A 21,496-nucleotide genomic window follows, 5' to 3' on the forward strand; every position below is an offset into this window, starting at 1 on the left:
GGTGAGGAGGGGAGAACCAAGCTTTCCTGTTTCCGCGGTGATGGGAGCCGTGGGGCCTAGCTCATGCGAGAGACCCTTGGAGTCAGAGGTCTGTGGGGCAGACCCAAACACAGAGCTGTCATGTAGAGTAACGCTTTCACTACTAGCGGAGGGAAGAGGCTAAGGGTCAGGGAGCCGTGGCCTGGGCCAAAGATCAGACTTCCAGGCTCAAGGTGCACAGTGGTGCTCCTGCCGTGGTCAGAAGCAACTCCCTACTGTAACCTCTCAGAAAGAATAAATTCCATTCAAAATATAAATATCTTAGTGGCAAAGCTTCAAATTTCCCACCAATAAGTTCGATGTTAGTTGTAGGTTTTTTGTAGATGTTCTTTATGCAGTTGAAGAAGTTTTCCTCTGTTCCTAGTTGGCTAAGTTTTATCATGAATGGGTATTGCTGTTTCCAAATGTTTTTCTGTATCTATCAATATGATTACATGCTTTTTCTTTAGCCTGTTGATGTCATGGGTTCTATTAATTGATTTTTGAATGTCGCCCCAGTCTTGCACACCTGGTTTGATAAACCCACTTGGTTCTGGTGTATAATTTTTTTTCTATATTGCTAGGTTCAAATTGCTAATGTTTTGTTGAGGATTTTTACATTTATGTTTATTAGTTATTGGTATGTAGTTTTACTTTCTTGTAATGACTTTGTCTCATTTTGGTATGAGGGTAAATGCTGACCTCATAGAATGTGTTAGGAAGGAGGATTCCTTCTGTTTCTAACTTCTGGAAGAAATTGTTTTAACAACTGGTATAATTTCTTCCTTAAATGTTTGGTAGAATCTCTATGGAACTTATCTGGGTCTGTCGCTCTCTGTTTGGCAAGGTTATTAATTATTGATTGAATTTCTGTCCTTACATGTTGGGCTAGAAAGTAGAAGTCTGTTTTTCTCCCCTAATGTTCTAGAGCTGTTTCTAAATAAGTACTATACATTACCTCAATATTTTGAAAGGCTATACTATAGCACATTATTTGGTCATTACATAGACATTTTGTTGGTTCCAAGTTTTCACTATTATAAATAATGCTACAAAATGAACTTCTCATATGTACATTTTGGTACATACTTTTTAGGATAACCTTCTTGAGGTAGAATTGCTGCATCCAGGTGATGTGGTGATGCTTTTTTTTTTTCAAAAAAGAAAAGAATTTTTAATTTGAATTTCTTCTTCTAGTTTTATATTGGAAGAGAGAGCCTTTAGTCCATATATAGCCAAATCACCTAAGAAACACATTGTTTAAAAAAAGAAAATATGCTAAGAAAAGATGAAAATAGAAATCAGAATTCGTGCTCTAAGCCACCCTGATTGGCCTGTCAGCTTGTAATTTTAGTAGCACTTTCTCAAAGAGCATCATTGCTATTCATGTTCTTCAACACAAGAGATTCTGAATGAAAAAATGGTGTGGTTGCATTTCAGGGAAGTTGGCACAGAGTGCTGTATTTAACCCAAACCATTTTGACTGTGTAGCCCAGGAGATGAGTGTTTGCTTCATCTATGGAGCAAGCAGGGACAGGCAGCCATCTGAAAGCTGCCACAAATCTAAGGGGTGCCCCCCACTGAGGAAAGAGGCATCATCACTCAGTCTGAGTAGGGCATCCTGAAAGGAATGAACCAAAGTCTCCGTTGCGTGAGGCTGGCCTGAATTCCAGCTAGCGCCTGAGAGGCAACAGCTTCCATCTCTCTCTCCACCATCCTCAGCTGGCTAGGACTCATGTTGGACATCCCAATTTTCTCCCCTCTTACCAGGACCTAATTCTGGGAAACTGGAGTCTCTTCGTCAAACAGCATCAAGGGACTGGTAAATACTATCAGTCTCATGCAGCTCTATCTGTGGGACACAACACCAACTCCTTAGAAGGAAAACCTGAGAGCAGAGTAACTGTTCTGAGAGCAGATAAAAGGGAACTTCAGGCCAAATTCACACCCTAGCAGACTCACGGGATTTTCCTCCCTTTCAGTTAATTTCCAGGACGGCTCTGGCTAGAAAGTGACTCGGGAAAACCACAACCATACTCTCGAGAGTCTGCGTACACATACCATGTATTTCTGAATGTCCCACCAGTGCTTAAGACAGGAAACACACTGCTTCTAGGTGGTGTGATTTCAAAAACTTCAGGACAACAGCTCTGTGTTAACACAGCCAAGAGCACGCCAAAAACACCACTCATGTCCAGGCGCAACTTGAATTAGTTCCTTTCATTAGCCTTCCCATCTTAGACCTCACAGGGGGCTCTGAAAACCAGCTGGCTACAGACCTAGATCCTATTCTCTTCAGGGAAACTTGCATCTGCACAGCCTTCACTGCTTCTTCTCAGTTATCCCGCAGGTAGAGACGGTGGTTTGTGAACTTCTTAGACCTGGAAGCTGGGTTTCAGCAATTTCAATGGAAAGAGCAATTTTTGTCATTTTCCCTTCCAAGAAAAGAGATGTTATGAAAGTTCTTGTCTGTAAAATAGTATTAACAAAGGACTCATTTGCCAATCAATCCCAGCTTCTGATAACCAGTTTCCACAGAATTTAGAACTCCTATGAAAGTTAATGCTTTTCTTTTGAAAAATTTTAAGCCTACAGACCCTCATAATTCCTTTGCAAAACCAAGATGCAGACATTCTGACACAAATGCTTGACCTTTCCTCCTTCCTTTTGGTGTCATCTAAGCGGTGTGAAGAAGCCGTCTTTCATGCCCACCTGCACAGTTCCCTCCCACCCTAGTCACCCTGTACACAACCAGCACTGCTCTCCCTGTTCTGTCCAATTTTATTGTTAGTTCCCAGGTCTCCGTATCAGTGCTCCTCAAACTTGAATGTGATCAGAATCACCCACAGGCTTGTACCATACACACATACACACACACACACACACACACACACACACCCTTCACAGAGACTGCTGTATTTTTAATTTCTAACTCAGTAGCAGGTCATAGTTCAGGCCCAAGAATCTGCATTTATAAGTTCCCAGGTGATGTTAATACTACTGGCCCAGGGACCTTTCTTGGAGAATTAGTGTCATAGATAAAAACCTACCCTCAAAAAACGGGCAAAACTAATATATGGTGATGGGAATCAGAACAGAGATTGCCTTGGCTCTGCTGGGATGAGGAGGGGCAGAGGATCTTCGGAAAAGAGCTGCAGGGAACTTTCTGGGGTAAGGGAAATGTTCCGTATCTTGACTGGGTGTTGATTACACAGGTGTATACCTTTGTCAAAACTCATCAAACTTAAGATCTGTGCATTCTGCTGATATAAATTATGCCTCCATGAAATAATTTAAAAAATACCTCCCCTCCAGAAAATCAGCGTGAGGTATAAATGGGTGAAAATTATTCACAATCTCTTCCAAGGGGAGCTGCATTTGACAAGGATCCAGCCTTCAGGCAGTGGTTTCCAACTTGCAGACTTTCTACATATGGTAGAAATATTTTTTTCTGACCTGAGCTGAAATCAAGAGTTAGACGTTTAACTGAGTGAGCCACCTAGGGACCCCAGATATTTGTATTATTTGAATTTACTTGTAAATGACTATATAGTATTCCACTTTTAAGGCTCTACCATAATGGACTCCCCTATTGTTAGACATTAACTTTGTTTCCAATTTTCTCTAAGTAATGAACATCTTGGTGTCATACTTTTGTACTTAACCCATGCTAATTTCCTTAGAATAAATTATTTTGTATTTTTAAAGTTTCTGATGGGTTGTGCCAAGTTGAATATGAGTGTTTGAGAGTCTATACCCCTCAGTGGTATATAAACTCCCTTGTTTCTCCTCAGCACACTGGGGACAACCACCTTTATAAATTTTGACAACTTCATGAACCTGAAAAGGTGATTTCTTACACTGAAATGCATTATCTTTGAATTGGTAAAAAAGAGTTGAATATTTATTGACCAGTTGTATTTCTTAAAAGTAGTTCTCTATTATGGTCTTTACCCTATCAATCTACAAGAGATCTCCATATATCAGTACAATAATGCATTGTCTTAACTTCCCAAATTCTTAACCTATCACTTTGTACTATCAATGCACCCATCCTCCTCCCACTGAGTGGAAGTCTCAGGAACCACTTCACTATAAACTTATACGTAGGGGCACCTGGGTGGCTCAGTTGGTTGAGTGGTTACCTTCTGCTCAGGTCCTGGTCCCGAGACCCTGGGATGGAGCGCCGCCTCAAGTTTCCTGCTCAGTGGGGAGCCTGCCTCTCCCTCTCCTTCTGCCTGCCATGCCCCCTACTTGTGCTTTTTCTCTTGTCAAATGAATAAGTGAAATCTATAAAAAAAAAATAAACTTAGGCACATTGGGTCCGTTTTGGTGCTTCTAGGCTTTTGCATTGTTTACATATGTTTCTCTACAGTGTCAAATGATTGTTTACCATAGTTTTAAATGTATTTTGGTATCTGAGACTTTCTCATTATTTGAGGAGTGGCAAGAAGATAGTAAAACTGAAGCATAAAGTACAAGGGAGGTAGGCAGGCATGAGTTTACAGAAGGCCTTTGAAAGCCAGGGAGGAAGTCTGGAATTGTCCAGTGGAGAAGGGGGGACAATTAAAAATAGGAAATAACATAGTCCCCTTGGCACCTTAGAAGGAGAACTGTTTCAGGGTAGAGAACAGATTGAGGAAACACCCTGGAATCTGAAAGACCAGTTAGGAGGCCATTTGAGATGTCCAGGAGAGAAGGACAGCAGCTGAGGTGAGGTGCAGATGGCAAGAACCAGGTGGGTATGGGAGATACTGAGAAGGAAGGTTTTTGCAGAACTTATAATTGAAAAGTTGTGGGAGTAAAAGAGAGGAAGGGACAAGGGAGGGGGTAAGCAGGTTAAGGGACTGGTGCAGGACTGGTGGAGCTTGAGGCCCTAAGAGAAGCCTCCATAAGCAGCCGTGTTTTTGGAATCTGGGGCTTAGTGGGGAGACCAAGGCTTAAGATAAAGATTTGCGATTAGGGACACCTAGGTGGCTCAGTTGGTTGGGCCACTGCCTTCAGCTCGGGTCATGGTCCTGGGCTTCTGGGATCCAGCCCCACATCGGGCTCCCCCTCTTCTGTGGGGAGCCTGCTTTTCTCTCTGCCCCTGCCTGCCACTCCCCCTGCTTGTGCTCTCTCTGTCAAATAAGTAAATAAAATCTTTATAGAAAAATAATGATTTGAGATTAATGAACATTTATTTTTTTAAGATTTTATTTATTTATTTGAGACAGAGAGAGCACAGCAGGGGGAGTGGCAGAGGGAGAAGCAGGCTCCCCACTGAACAGGGAGCCTGACATGGGGCTCAAACCCAGCATGGTGGGATTATGACCTGAGCTGAAGGTAGACACCCATCCGACTGAGCCTCCCAGATGCCCCAAATTAATGAGCATTTAGATGAAAACTGAAGCCACTGAAATGCTGAGTTAAGGGAGATGAGGGCTCAGGTGAGAACCCCAGGAGGTGAGCGGAAAATGAAGAGTTCACACAGGTCACCACGGCAGCCAGACAAATATGAAGAAAAGCCAAAGGAAGTCAAGGGAAAACATGTTTCAAGGATCAAGGCATAATCAAGTCCTTAAGGCTGCAGAAACAGCAAGCAAAATGCAGACTGAGAAGCACCTGCTGCAGTTATCCATAGGGAAGCTACCAGAAACCTTGGTGAGAACATTTTCACTTCCTTGATAGGACAGAAGACAGAAAGCAGTGGACGGAGAGATGATGGAGAAATGGGAAGTGAGATCATGGAGACCATGTATGGAATGTAGAGGAAGTTTGGGGCCATGAGGGGAGGAGAGAGATGGAAATGTACCTAAAGGGACATGAAATAGCTGCTCAATGAGCATGACTTATTTTCTAAACAGTTTTGAACAGTTTCATTTGCTCTGACTCCCTAAAAGGATTCCCTCTCTTTTGAAATGTTGACACCTTTTGCTTTCCTTGTAATTCTTCCCTGCTCGCTTATTCTCCCAATGGACCAGTGATGCACTGCTGAATACTAACAACAGGCTCTTGGTTGGGGGATGGTCCTGTTGAAGGAAGGGGGAGGGGACTGTCGTTATGTAGGTAGTTGACCATGCCTGATGCAGCACACAGCAGACAAGGTCTTAGTGCAACTTCTGACACATAGTTCTCAATAAATTGTTGACTCTAAAAAGAGACTGGTCATTAAAGATGGGCAGAAAGGTGTATGTATGAGGATGTTCAATCACAGTATTACTTATTATAACAAAACCAAAGAACTACCAAAATGTCTAACGACAAGAGAATGTCTAATTTACATACGTTCATATAATGGATTGTCACAATAGCCATTAAAAATCATCCTTTGGAGCGTATTTAGTGTCATGGGAAGGTATATATTACTGAGTGAAAAAAAACAGAATCCCAATTTGGTGAACTAAAAAGTCAGGGTAAGCAGGTCTGATGCTTAAGTACTTATCTCGGGGTGGACTGATTATAAACAATTTTAATTTTCTTTAGACTTTTGACTACAATGACAACCTATTCATGTTTATAATTAGAGAATGTATTAAAAATGTAACATGGAGCTTATGACACCTCTCTCATAAGGTTTTTACCAGAATTAAATGCCTACTATGTGCCTGGAGCTTAATGGGAAATAAGCAAAGATGAGTTCCATTTACCAAGCAAACAGTTAGAGACTGATGGTCTTTGGAATCATTCGTCAAGTGATGACGGTAATTGAATGTCCAGCTCCCTCTAGCCAAGCACATGATGGCTGAACAGGAACTAAATGCCATCCGTGGCCATGAAGAAGGGCAAAACAAAATATTTCATAAGAAAATCATAACATATATAGGCCCATGTTTCCCACTGCTGATATGGTAGCAGCATTCAGTACAGAGGCTGGCTTCAAGGTGAGAACAAGCCGGCAGAGTTGGAACACGGAGGGATTGCTGAGGGATACAAACTCTTGGGGTCAGGCTTTGGTCAGTGAGAGTAGCAAATAACCAGTCTAAGTGCAGATGGTTACACCAGAGGATGTGCTGGAAGGATTCCCTTGCCCCGCCCTGCGCATGGGCTGCATTTCTGGATCTGTCTGCTCGTCTGGGCCTCTGTGGCGAGCAGGGTAAAGGCCAGAGCTTTACCCATGCAGAGCTATTCTGCCATTCACACAAACTCCCATTTTTGTAAAGAGAGTTTCCAGGGAGAATTTTCTTCTAATTCAAACCTGTACTGATAATAGCTAGATGACCATATAACTTATTGTCCATATTAAAGCTCTTATAAAAATAAGAGGGAACAGTGGGACAACAAGGGTAAACACAAACTGTCCCAGGCAAACTGGCAGGCAGGGCCACCTCCCAGCTGGCACAGCAGTCCCCAGGGAAGATGAGCTGTTCATGGGTAAAAAGAAGAACGCCTCCGAGAACAAGATCCTTTAGTGTCTTGGTTTGACTCCTTGTTCTCCTACCTGCTAGCTGTGTGACTTTGACAAGGTACTTAACCTTGCTGTGCCTCAGTTTTCTCACCTGTAAAATAACGATATAATTGTTATTTCTAATTGTTATTTTAACTGTTACAATTTCTGTGGGGTTGAGGTGAGTGTTAAACAAGTGAACACAGGGAACACAGTGGGTGCCACAGCAGGTGCCAGCTCTTAATATTCTCTTCCTGAGGTAAAAAATTGGAAGCATATGCCAAGTCCAGATTAGAGCTGCAGCCTCAGGGTCAACAGAAGGGGTGGAGATGGATTTATCGGGTTTGACTGGCTCTCAGGACCTGCAGCACAAGAGCTTGGAAGAGCAGGGACAGGAAGTGTTTGGGTGAGAGCTCCCACGGGTACCTTCCAGGAGCTGTGTGACCAAAGACAATGCCCAAAACCTCTCTGTTCTTCAGTTGCATCACCTGAATAACAAGAATGATAATACCCTCCCCACAATATTGCTTGGGGAATTGAATGAGGTACTATATGCAGGAAAGCTCTGGAAAGAAAGAATTTTGGAATCCTAAAGCATTTTCTTTGTTTTTTTTTTGTTTTATTAAATATTATTACAATAAAGAAAACTTGCCAGTTTTAAGTGTACAGCTTAGTAGTTTTTGGTAAGTACATATAATTTTGCAACTACCACCACAATTAAGGCATAGAATAGCTGTCCTACTGAACTATTTCCTCCTTGCTCCTGACCTTGGATGCCCTCCCAAGCCCCAACCCAAGCAACCACTGTTCTACTTTCTGTCACTGGTAGTTTTGCCTTTTCTGGAATTTCATTAAAATGTTTTAATATAGTATATAACATTTAATGTTTGGCTTTTTAGGTTAGCATGATATTATTCGTGCATGTTCTAATAGTTCATTCTTCTCTGTTTTTTTTTTTAAAAGATTTTATTCATTTGAGAGAGGAGCGCAAGCAAGAGAGAGAGCATAAGCAGCAGGGAGGGGCAGAGGGAGAGCGAGAAGCAGGTTCCCCTGCTGAGCAGGGAGCCCAAAGCAGGCTCCATCCTGGGATTCCGAGATCACGACCCGGGCTGAAGGCAGACACTTAACTGACTGAGCCACTCAGGTGCCCTAGTTCATTCTTTTAATTGCCAAATAATAACCCATGATATGGATGTACTATAATTTTTTGATCCATTCACAAGCTGATGACATTTGGGTTGCTTCCGGTATTTGGCTTTTATGATAATGTTGCTATGAGCATTTGTGCACCCATTTTGTGTGGTCATGTGTTTCTCTTGGGTCAATACCTTGGCATGGAATTGCTTGGTTGTATGGTATATGAGTATAAAATTTTGTTCAATATTTTTGAAAGAAATTATGGATTGCTTTATTGGAAATAGTGTGACATCAAGGTGAAGAAACCATGCCACTATCACCCTGTGTTGTTAGAATTTGTGTGCAGCTAGATAGTAGTCAGTCACTGCTTGTATTTGCTAGGTCTTACTCTGTGCCAGATCCTGGGTTAAGTGATTTACTTGCATTGTCCTATTCTGTCCTCTCGACATCTCTACATCATGAATACTAATAAAATTTCCAAGGCAGGTAAGTGATAGAGCCAAGATTTGAACCCAGGGATTCCGGGTACAGAGCCCACAGGTCTAACCACTGTGCACTAACAACTGTGTTCGAGGTGTTGCTTCCCCTGAACACAACATGGTTTAGTTTTGATTAACCTTCTTGTCATAAACAGAGGGCTCAGAGCACTTTGCACAAAATTTAGAGGTTTCTGATCTCCTATTGGACTGCACATTAGTAGCCAAAATGATCTTCAGAAATTTTTCAAAAATCAGCTGCCAGCTGAAAACCTTACTGTGGTTTCCCATTTCCCCTTAAAACTCAGTCCAGTGTTCTCACTCCTGCATACCTTGCTCTTCTCCCCACCTCTCCAGCCCTACCTTGGGCTACCCCTCTGTCACTTGAAAAATCTAGGTATACTGTTCCTCAAACATGCTAAGTGCTTTCCTGTACAAAGTACATATTTTTATGACATAAATTGGGTCCTGCTACATATATCCTGAGACCTGCATATTACGTCTTGGAAGATTGTCTGTCATAGCCCTTACTTCATTCTACTTGCAATCTCTTCCTTCCCTTTTCCCTCCCTCATCTACTTTTCCCTTCCTTCCTCCTCTCTCTCTTTTTTTTTAATTTTTTTATTTTAATAAACATATAATGTATTTTTATCCCCAGGGGTACAGGTCTGTGAATCGCCAGGGACAGGTCTGTGAATCGCCAGGTCCTCTCTCTTTTGTGATCGCTCAGTACAGTAATGTTAAAAGTAGAAAGTGAAAACATCTCTCACCCTAGATCAGTACTTTCCACTGCCCCAAGGTGACCCCATTCACAGTATGGGTGTAAAAGGTAGCTCAGGCAGTTCTGACTCTGCCCTAAGGCCTGCATGGTCCCCAGCTACCCACCCCCTCCCTTGCCACAGCTGTGTCAAACCAGGCCCTCCTAGGTGTGAAGTCATGTATGAGTGCTGCTCCTTCCATTAAATTGCTTTTTTTCTGTAGGGGCACTTGGCTAGCTCATTTGGTGGAGTGTGCAACTCTTGATCTCAGGGCTGTAAGTTCAAACCCCCCTTTAGGTATAGAGATTACTTAAAAAAAATTTTTTTTTAATCTTTTAAAAAAATTTAAAATTTAAAAAATTTAAAAACCAGAATATTTTTATTTTATTGAAAGTACCCCTGAAACTCTCAACCCCCACAAACAGAGAGGAATGTTCATGTGTGCTTTACTGCAGGGAAATGTTAAGAGAAGAGTCCAAATGTCACTGTATTGATGAGTTGCCCAAAAGTCACACTGGGAGAGCTAGCTGTGTGGATGTTAGTCCCCACATCTGGGAAGATGAGCCTTTAAATGATCTTACTGTTGAGTAAACTGAGGCAGGTCAGGCCTTGATGGATATAGGGAGGTGCCCAGGAGAAAGAAGGAAGCAGCTCTGCAACTGAATTGTTTATGAGTCAGAATTCCTGGTGGGTTTGATTACGGCCTCCCAAGAGGGAGTGTGCTTGAACGAAAACTCTTCATCACAGTCAGTGGGATTCTGGCCACACTGCGGGGTGGCCCCAGACCACCTGCCCCCAGCACTCAGGATCCTCTCCACACCCTGAAGTTTCTTTCTCTCAGCTCATCTTTACCAACAAAGGGTGAGACATGAAGGGCAGGGAATCAACATTATTAATCCTTGTAAGGCATAAACAGAAGTGCAGCTGGAAACTGGAGACCCCAAGCAAACACTAGATGGGGATGCGGTTCTGGGAGGAGGGCTGCCCACCCACCGCCACTCTGCCACACCATGCCGGCTGCCCGGGCCGCATCTGACCCTGTGGAGGGTCAAGGAAACTCCTGGTTCCTGAGGCATAGTACGTGATGGAGCAGAAAACCTGGGCTTTAGTGTAAGGATGATCCACACTCTAATCACTGCTAACTCTGGGTTGGACAGCTTCTAACTCTCTGAGCCTGTGCGAGTGCTGGGGGCATTTAGAGCTGCTGGGGGCATTATAAACCCTCCCGAAGATACCCTGTAAATGTTTGTGCGGCCTCTGCTCTAGCTGGAGCACACCCGGCTCTAGGTTCTCTATCTGCAGATCTCTGAGCCCCATGAGGACACGCTCCAGGAAAGCTGATGACAGATGGTCATGAAGCGACCCTTCCGGATCCAGAGGCTGCTGTGGAACAGTACATAGTTAAGGACCCCCAAGAACTTCGAGAACGAAGTGGCCACTGGAGTGCTCAGCTCTGGGAGCTCACATGCGTGTCTGTGCGGCCACGCTCTGGGCTTCTCACAGCACATACAAGAAAGCCAAGCACAGGCTCCCGAAAACGTGCCAATGGGTTCAGAGTACAGCCGCAGTTCTTCCGGGTAGCAGGGAAGTGGAGAAGTCTGTCCAGGTTGCTGGTGCCTATAGCCCAAGGTCACAGAGACCTCACCGTTATCTGCCCCAGAGGCTAAGGACCCACTGGCACTTTTTCTCCAGCTGCCCAGACACCTAGCATCCCCGGGAACTGGCTGTTTGTGCGTCAGGGCTGTTCGAGTCCCAGTTTTTGGAATGGAAGACTGCAGTCTTGGGAAAGCAAGACCTGATAAGGTCTAGGCCTGGGGGTGTGGGTGGCAGAGGAGGGGGCGTCACTGCTTCCTGCAGGGGGCATTATTTGGGCTGTCTTCTGCAGCCACCTCAGTCCTGCCCAGCTGCTACGCAGGCTCACAGGCATGGTCTGAGCCCAGTTCACTTCCTGAAGCACTAGTACCATGGCCCTCCCTGAGCTAGTCTCCCCGGAACAACTGGGATCTATGCTCCTAGCCTTTGCTCCACCTGCTCTCTCTGTCTGCAGTGTCCTCTCTTCCCTTCCCTGATCATTACCCCTAAGAAACCAACTCCTTCCAACTCCACCTCAACTGCCACTACCTCAGGAATCTCCCTCATGACCCTCCTAAGCACATTCATTTCTTACCTATCTTTATACACTGTCAGCTCCTCGAGGGTGGGGATGAGTCCTCTCTCTCTCTCCCCTACAAGTCTGGGCACTAGACTTTGCATTACCCTGGACAAGTAAACAAACAAATGGCCAAGACCAGGTTAATGCTAATAAGCTCAGAGTCTTCCACACTCCCTTGGGAGAATCTGAACTAAATCAGTTCTATCAGCTGTATAAAACATTGGATTAATGGATCCCAGTTTCCTCAAAGCAGTGAGAGAATTTCCCCAAAGTCAATCCTGAGGCCCAGGGCCTCCTCCAGGCAGACTTGGGAACTGGCTACTCTCACAAATTCCTGATTGCTCTCAAAGAGGTGAGCATCAGCTCTCTACTTGATGACATAAAGGAAGGGAATAATTCCCTTTTCGTTTTTAAGGAAATACAGGCAACAGCAAAGTACGCAGGGCAGGGGCATGCAGTGCTAAGCAGGTGAGGTGGGCTGGTGGGAGAGGGCAGCCAGGCCCAGGGAGGAACAGAAGCATACCAGACACGAAGCCTTGGGGGCGCAACAGGGAGAAGGCAAGAGGACACACAAAGCCTCCAGACCCCATGCCGTCGACCCCACAGACGAGCCGCCAAGAGGAGCAAAGCCAGAGAACCCAAGAGGAAGCAGCTTATTTCATCAGCATCCAGCTGGTTAAAAATAACTTCACTTATTAGTTTAAGTGAGATCACCACAGGGCTGGAAATTCACTGTCAGTGAAACAAAAATACTGGAAGCAAGATGAGAAAAGTCTACTTTCACGATGAGCTTTATTTCAAAAGAGAAACACAGGAAGGAAGCTGCCTGGATATTCCACAGGCTCTGTTTTCCTTCAGGGCTCTTCATGAGGCACATGCCTGCCATTTTTGGAGTTACCACACTTATTCTTCCCATCTTGCCAGAGAGAAGCAGCAGCACAGAGCTAAGTGCCATGAGGTGTCATCCGGAAAAAGGCAACCTTAGGGGATGACCCTGCCCTGGCACAAACGCTGGGCCAGACCTCACCTACGCTGCCGCAGAACCTCAAGGCGCTGCCTGTTCTCAGCTGAGGCCAAGGCGCTACACCTTCCCTCAGCACACAGATTGCCCTTGTTGCCTGCTCTGCCAACAAAGGCTCCACTGAGGAAAAGCAACTGTTCCCTGAGGAGGGCGGAGCGCTGTGTGGGAGGGGTTGACGCACGGGCTCTTTCAAAAGGATGAAAGGCAGTTCTCCACAGGGACACCACTCTCTCTGAGACTCTGGGGAATCCATCCTGCTTTTCTAGAATGCTCAAGAGTGAGCAGCCCTCCCAGCCTAGTCTCCCCTCAGGACTCAGTCCTGAGTCCCCTTCATGGCCCACCTGAAGCCCCCTCATAAATCAGGCCGGTAGGACCAAGACTCCAGTCTTCCCCATATGAGCTCCTCGCCACCGACTTGGAGGTGAGGGGAGGCCAGGCCAGGCTCAGGCAAACTGCTCTGGGAGGCAGGGCTCTGGAGCACTCGGATGCTAATGAGCCACACGCAGGGGCATCAGTCCTCACATAGGTTGACAGCGGTCATGAATTGGCTTCCCTTGTTGGTTCCCATGATTCAGGGTGTTTTTGTTTTTCCTGTTGTTTTTTTAGAAGTATGGAGACCATTTTTTTGTTGGAGATTTTTCATTTTTATATAATTTCAAAGTTTCAGAAAAATTGTAAGAATAAGATTCACCAATGTGTTTTCATTTTGCCCATTTGCTTTACCATTTGTCTTTCTCTCTCTAGATAGATGGATGATAGAGATATCTATTTATACAGAGACAAATATATGTATGCATATATACACATGTATAAATACATAGGTATATCTATACCTGTAACTCTTTTCTGAACCATTTGAGAGTAAGTTGTAGATATGATGTCTCCTCGTCCCTAAAACCTTGGTACACACATTTCCAAGAAAAAAGATATTCACTCACAGGACTGCAGTACAGTTATTAAGTTACTCTCTAATTCATAATTCATACTCAGATTTTATCAACAATAGCTATTTTTTTCTGGTCCAGGATACAATCCTCGATCACAAATTACATTTTGCATTTTATTGTCAAATGTTTTTAGTCTATTTTAATCTAGAAGAGTCAGTTTGCCTTTCTTATCTTAGATATTTTTTTGAAGTCATTTTGTAAAATGTTTCTCAATTTGAGTTTGGCTCATGTTTTCTCCTGAGTAGATCCAAGTTACGCATTTTTGGCAGGAATGCCACTGAACTGAAGTTGTGTTCTTCTGATTGCTTTATATCAGAAAGCACATTATATCATTTTGGCAAAAAATTCAACTCTGGAGTCACTGTCATGGCTTTGAGCTTGGTGCCTTCCAAGATGTGAAGGGATGTTTCCAACCTCTGGCTTCATGTCCTACAATTGTGGGCAAAAAGGAGCACATCCTTGCTCTGACTCAACCTGTCTGAAGGCCGGTGAGGTGGAAAGCCCAGACTGTCCTGTGGCCCCCAGCACCCTAGGCAACAGTCACCAACTCCCAGCAGCAAGGCCACCTAGCCAGCAGCTGACTGTAGACTCAGGAATGAGCTCAGCCAAGATCAGCAGAAAAACACAAACTGCTGATCCAAAAAAATAGTGGACTAAATAAATAGTTGTTCTAAGCCACTACATTTTGGGGTGGTATGTTACATAGCAAAAGCTAACTGATACCCTTTGTTCACCAGGGAAGGAGAAGACTCAGAAGCCCCACGTAGTCATTGAAATCACTGAAGAGAAAAGACCATGCTCTTTTTCTTCTGGCTCTGTCCTGTCTCTCTCAGGGATCTGAAATTTTGCCTATGTTTGGGATTCAAAGGAGCATCTTAATTTCCTTACGTGGTTTTGAAAAACAAACCATGGATATTGCTTTCGCCAAGCTTTACAGAGCAAAGCCATGTCACTCAGGAGCTCTACTGGACAGATACCAGAAGACTCTCACAACACACTCTTCCATAGCAATGAGCAAAGGAGCAGAGAAGCTCGTCACTGTTAGGTATCTAACAAGTACCAGCCAGGGCCTTGGGGTTAACCTGGCTCTCTGATTTCCCAACTCCTCCGACCCCTTCCCAGGAAATTAGGATTTGGTGCCTCTACGATGCAGCCTGAGGGAAGTTCCCTTTTGAGGAAAAAAGATTTTTTCCTTGTTCATGTGCTGTCCACCATGAAGAGAGACTGAAGGGCAAGCTGCATCAGCAGCTGTAGCAAATGCTGTCAGGGGTCTGCCCACTCTTACCTAGATACCTTTACCATTTCCATGCACAGGGGTTCCCGGTGGGCATCTTTGTGTCCTTGTTGGAGGGTGGCGCTTAGGCTACTGGAACCTTTTGCCAGTACACAGCATAAACCACAAATGCCTGGGAATTTACATCTGCTGTAGCAGCCCTTAACCAGTAACTGACAGGTGTAGTAGTATAAATACCCCTGCTCTCTCCCCTCTGATCAGAAAAACTGGTGACCTACACTGTCTCCAGAGATCTCCTGTAGAACTGAGCCAAGGTCACCCCCACGTCACCGCCAATGTGGATTTTGCAGTTTTGCAACACCCCTTGCTCAACTTCCTTTCTCTGCCCACTGCCCTATTGGCTTTTCTTTGGAAGACTTCCCCATCTCAAGGTCTGCCTCTGGAGAATGCACTTAAGATGGCGACCACCACGTGCACACCCTCCAGAACCTTGACAAAGGCTCTGGCACTGACCTTCATCCTTAATACAAAGGGCACTGTACGTGGCACCAGGAGCTGGGTTGCTTTCAATTCTCACATCAATGGCTCTCATGATTTGCTGTTCATCGCTCCCCTTGCTACACACAGTTGTCCTGAAACAAAGAAGACACTGTGTTAGGAGGACTAAGAATAGGAAAAAACAATTCTTTTCTGCCGTCAGTTCTGAATCAGCAGAGATTTTTTTCTGACTTGAGATCTTTGGCTGAAAGCGTCAGTAGGGAAGTAGTCTCCCCCGACAAAGGCCTCCAGTCAGGAAGACACAGGTGATGCCTCAGTCAAGGCCACATGTATCAGTTCAAGTTTCAGAGTAGGTTTGTTTTATTTCACAAAGTGCTGCTCTTCTTCTTAGTTCCTTTCTCTTTGAGGGGGTTTGTTTCTGTTCTTTTTCAGATTTCTTAAAATGGATCATTACTTAGCTCACAAACCTTTAGCCTTTTCTCTGTTCTAACACAAGCATCTAGATGTCTTTTTTTTTTAACTCTTTTTTAAAAAAAGATTATTTATTTGACAGACAAAGATCATGAGTAGGCAGAGAGGCAGGCAGAGAGAGAGAAGGAAGCAGGCTCCTGCCAAGCAGAGAGCCTGATGCAGGGCTCGATCCCAGGACCCTGGGACCACGACCTGAGCTGAAGGCAGAGGCTTTAACCCCCGAGCCACCCAGGCATCCTGCATCTAGATGTTTTACATTTCCCTCTAGGTACAGCTTTAGTAGCATCTTATAAGTTTGAGTATGAAGTATCTATCATTCAGTTCTACATACATGCTACTTATAAACAAACCATAATTTATTCTTTTCCCACGATTTACTTAGGAATGTCGTTGGCAAACAGCAAATAGTAGAATTTTTAAAAATCTTTGTTTTCTAAATGGAAAATCTCATCTATTTTAATCTCATTTAATCACAGATCTCTTCTTGAAATCCACTGTCTATTAGTTCTGCACGTTCTTTCTTTCTCTCTTTTCTTTCCCCTATTTTGATTGTTTGAATCTTTTTTTGGCATTCTTTTTTTCATATTGGTCTGGAAGTTATACATCCTTTTACTATCCTTTTAGTGGTTATGACTTATTAATACTTAATATTACTTTTACCCCCTTCTCCAATAATACAACTTAAAAATACTTAAAATATACTATGTATTAGTATAATTAAAATACTACCTGACCTATGTGCCATTTTTTAGTGTTTAGTATTATTATTACTGCTTTATACAATTCCATAATTTCATTTTACACCCATATTTACTCTTGCCATTGATTTCTTTTTTTGCATCTCCAGCCTTCCAACTGAAATTATTTTTCTCCTGCGTGAAGATTAACCTTTAGTGTTTCTTTTAGTGCAGGTCTGATATAATGGATTTTCTCACCTTTTGTCTGTCTGAAAATGTCTTTATTTAACTTTTAATTCCAAGAAGATATTCTCACTGGGTATAAAACTCTGGATTGACAATAACTTTCTTGCAACACTTCGAAAGTAACATTCAGTAGTTTTGGGGTTTTCATTGTCCATTTATTGTTGCTCCTTGGAAGGTACTTGTTGTTACTTTTAATATTTTTCCTTTGTATTTGGTTCTTACCAGTTTCACCATGATGTGCCAAGTTTGAATTTATTTGTCATACTCAGGTTTTGTAGGGCTCCTTAAATCTGTGCCTGGATATAAGTCTCATATTGCTTTTGCTCCTTCTTTCAGAATTCCAATTACATGCATCTCTTCCTTTGACCCTTTCTTCTGTATTTTCATCCTTTTTTTTCTTCTGTTCTTTATTCTGGATACCTCCTCTGAAATATCTTCTAGTTCACTAATTTCTTCTTTGGCTCTTTTTACATCAGCTATTAGATCCATCCATTATACTCTTAATTTGAGTTATTGTGTTTCACTTCTAGGGTTTCCATTTGGTTATTTTCATAGTTTCAGTCTTTTTCCAAAATTCTCCTTCTTGTCTTCTGAATCTTTGAACATTTGAAAAAGCTATTTGAAGTCTGCATCTACCAATGCAAATATTTAGAGTTTCTACTTGCTGTCTTTATTCTGGTTGCCTTATCTCCTATGTGACTGGTTATTTTATATTGTGGGACAAATCCTATATTTTCTAAAATTGCTTGTGGAAATAAATTGCTAGGATAATGTTATTCCCTTCTAGAGTGGATTTTTTAAATCAGTTCTGCTAGCTATCAGGAACACTGGAACTCCAGTATCATCCAGCCACATTCACGGCTCCAGAGGATTTTAAGCTATACTGTGGCTACTACGAGGGCTTGTGTGCTTCTTCCAATTTACTCTTACTCCTGGGTTATAGCCCTGTAAAGTCCCAGCCCAAACCAAAGGACTCTGCAGGTCTACCTACACAGAACCTGAATTCAAATCTCTGTCCTAGTCCTCTGAGGCTATCTAAATTGCTACTGTTTTTCAGCCATCCTTTATGGAATCTGCAAAAGTTTCTAGGAGACAATTGGTTTCCAATTCTGTGTTCACCACTCTAGGCCTCCATCCTCCTCTGGCTTCATGAGTACACTCAACATAAACTCATGGACATACAGATCAGATCTACTATAGGTGTACTATGCCATCAATTGATGCACCAGGCATTTAATTAATTGATTTTCAGTGTGTTTGTGGGCGGATGGCTGTATAGGAAATACCCACAGTGAAATGTATATACTGATGATCAGATACTTCTTGGTTCCAGAAACAATAAAATAGTTTTATTTTTAGTATTAATATGTTGTATAGTAAATATATCAAACAAGTATGTTTGCTACAAAGAAATATCATCTCAGCAATGCAGAGATCTACTAATAATGTCCTAACACTTTACAGCAAACCTTTCCAAAGACCCAGTCCTGATTTTTAATGCCTGGGAGATGGGAAGTCTGGCTCCAAACTGGCTCTTCAGAATTCCTGAAAACCCTGTTTATCTGATGCAATGATAATAACAGAGTTATGAAAAATATCTACACCATGGAAACATTTGACTACACCATGGAAACATGCGCATGTAGGACCTGTTTTTTTCTGTTTAGGAACCTGGATGTAAAATGTCCAGCAGACAGGGCCACAGTTTCAGAGTCACTGAAAAGCTTTGGAGGTAGCCTAGCTGTCCTCTTTATTCAACTGCTGCTTCACATGTGGCACAACTGGAGTTGTAAGTCAGCCTGGTTGTGTGTGTTTTCTATGGCCATCTGCCAGCCCATCTTCAAGGTTATCATCAGCCGAAGTAGTTGTTGGAGTCCATTTTGTTCTTTCACATTCCTGTGGCATGAAGGAGACAGTGGAATGGCTCCTGCCTTTTCTGAGTATGACTAAAGAAGCAGTTAGCAGAACGAATGGGCAGTTTTCTCCTAGCCGACCACAAGAATTATTTCTCCACAAGGATTCCTTGGGTCAGGAATTCAGACAGGGCACGATGCGAATGGCTTCTCTGCTCTCTAGTGTCTGGTCTCAGGCCTGAGCTGGGAAGACTCATAGACTGGCAGGAACTTGACAGCTGGGGGAGGGAATCACACCAAGGCACCCTCATTCACATTTCTGGCAGTTAATGCTGGCTATGGGCTGGACACCACCGGGGGCTGTCTGTGGGTACACCTATGTGAGGCATCTTCCTGTAGCCTAGGCTTCCTCACAGCGTGGCCCACTTAGGATAGGCAGACGTCTCACATGATATCTCAAAAGTGACTGTCCCAGAAATCTGGGCACAGATTTTTTCCGACCTAACCTCAGAAGTCACATGGTCTCACTCCTGCTGTATTCTGTCAGTCAAGGTGATACTCTGCTGTCCCTGATTCAAAGGGAGAGGACACACACCCCACTTTTCAACGGGAGTAAGAGGAAAGAATCTGTGGCCATACCACCCTCCTATTCATATGTTTGTAGACGAACAGCCACAGAGAAAAAGAGATAATTATACTAGTTAAGAGTCACTACCTTTGAGGTGCAGAAAAAGAGAAAAGAGAAAAAAACTTGGTACTTGACACATATCTGTATTACTTGAAATTCTTTACAAGCATGTATTATTTTTAACTTAAAAAGGAAATTCAAAATAACAAAGGGGGAAAAACTGTGACAGAACTCCACAAAAATAATGACTGAGCTCCCATATCAGCCCTGGTGGGGTAGCAGGGGGTGAATGGGAAGGAGAGCATCTCCCCCCATCCCCCCGGGTCCACACCTGACTTACCCCAGGGTGCCATCTGCTAGCCAGCCGGTGGTGCACACGGCGAAGGCACAGTCCTGGACCACGGTCCGCAGCTCTTCCACAGACACCAGGTGAGCACCCCTGCTCTTGCAGGAAAGCCGAGCCACCTCCAGTTCGAGGCCCTGAGAGCCATTCTGAGACTCCAGCACAAAAAGCTTCCCTGTGTGGGCACAAGAACGAACACAGGCTTACTCCAGGATTCACGGGAGTTTAACCTCAGGAAACTCACTCTCTGGCAGACACCTGTCAGAACTAGAGTTTCCCATTTGCCTGAACACCTGAGGGCAGCAGCTATCCTATTGCACTCATCCTGGGGACTAGGCGATAACAATTACATTGGTCGGGTTTTTGTTTTTGTTTTTGTTTTTAGTAGGCTCCATGGCCAACATGGGGCTTGAACTCAGTACCCTGAGATCAAGAGTTGCAGGTTCTACAGACTGAACCAGCCAGGCACACCTTACTTTGGTGTTTTAATCTGTTCTTTGCTCCTGTGTTCTTTAAAAAAAAAAAAAAAAAAAAAAAAGTTAACTCTGCTCTGCTCTGGCATGTTTACCTGGATAAACCCTTCAAATCTTCCTTTCTACAAGCTACTTTATAAACACCATGTGGTAAGGCTCAGTGTCCTCCGCTCCCCTTAGTTGGGTCAGTTGGTGTCCGGGGCACTGATTTAAATCTCAGCTCTCTCTTCTGCTTGCCTCAGCCCTAGGGTGACCCCATACACAGCTCCCCCCATTCCCTGCTCTCTGTCTTATTGTCTCAGGACACTACCAGGCCCTTCCCACAATGAGTTTCCCTGTGTTTGCTGCCATTTCTCTTGAACTAGACAAGGTAGCAGATGCTATGCCTGGTGCACCTTGGCTCCCTGCAGCACGTGCGCATGTAGTGGGCCTCAAAACACGTGTGGCAGATGAGTGCAATGGGAACATTAATTCAGGCAGAGGTGGAAGCTGAGGCTGAAAGCAAAAGAGAGCTTTAGGCAAGAAAACCACGGAGGAGGAGGGGAGCAATGCAGTCCCTAGGAGCTTCCTGTAGAGGTGAAGCATAAGCATTAGATAACCTGATCAAGTTTAAGGTGGGGACATGGGCACCTGGGTGGCTCAGTGGGTTAAAGCCTCTGCCTTTGGCTCAGGTCATGACCCTGGAATCCTGAGATCGAGCCCCGCCTTGGACTCTCTCCTGGGCACAGAGCCTGCTTCCCCACCCCCCCGCCTGTCTCTGCCTACTTGTGATCTCTGTCTGTCAAGTAAATAAATAAAAATCTTAAAAAAAAAAAAAAGACAGGGGATAAAAACACCCAGTTAGAATGAGACACTTCTATTAGCAAAATTCTCATAATATATTGATTTTATTAGAATGAGACACTTTAACTGTTATCAACTGCAAAGTAACTGTAACAAATATAACAATCCCTTAGCTTTGGAACCAAAGTTATGAAAAAAATGCAAAAATGTTTCACAATAAACATATCTGTAGGTGACTGGTTCTCTCTCAGACTTGGTACCAGTGTGTAGTACACAACCTGAACAACTATACTTGATGACCCTGCCTGGAGAAGCATGTGCCCCAAGACACTTTTGTATTAATGGCATTTGCTTATCTGGAAAAAAAAAATTATGAAATTTACTGAGGTGATGATGGCCAAGCCCCTGAGCAAGG

At 43.7% G+C, this 21,496-nt stretch overlaps 1 protein-coding gene across 1 annotated transcript in view; it reads right to left on the reverse strand.

The window, feature by feature from the left end:
- The window catches only part of SUSD5 (sushi domain containing 5), a gene marked incomplete at both ends in the record, with an annotated part of 53,831 nt that overhangs the window by 22,903 nt on the left and 9,432 nt on the right, over nt 1–21,496 (reverse strand). The window contains 2 exons of the mRNA XM_080803724.1: nt 15,623–15,741; nt 19,823–20,000. Coding sequence (XP_080659850.1) covers nt 15,623–15,741; nt 19,823–20,000 — 297 coding nt within the window. The remainder of the gene's footprint in view (nt 1–15,622; nt 15,742–19,822; nt 20,001–21,496) is intronic.

This window comes from Martes martes, assembly GCF_963455335.1.
Source record: "Martes martes genome assembly, chromosome: 1".
Classification (NCBI taxonomy): Eukaryota; Metazoa; Chordata; class Mammalia; order Carnivora; family Mustelidae; genus Martes; species Martes martes.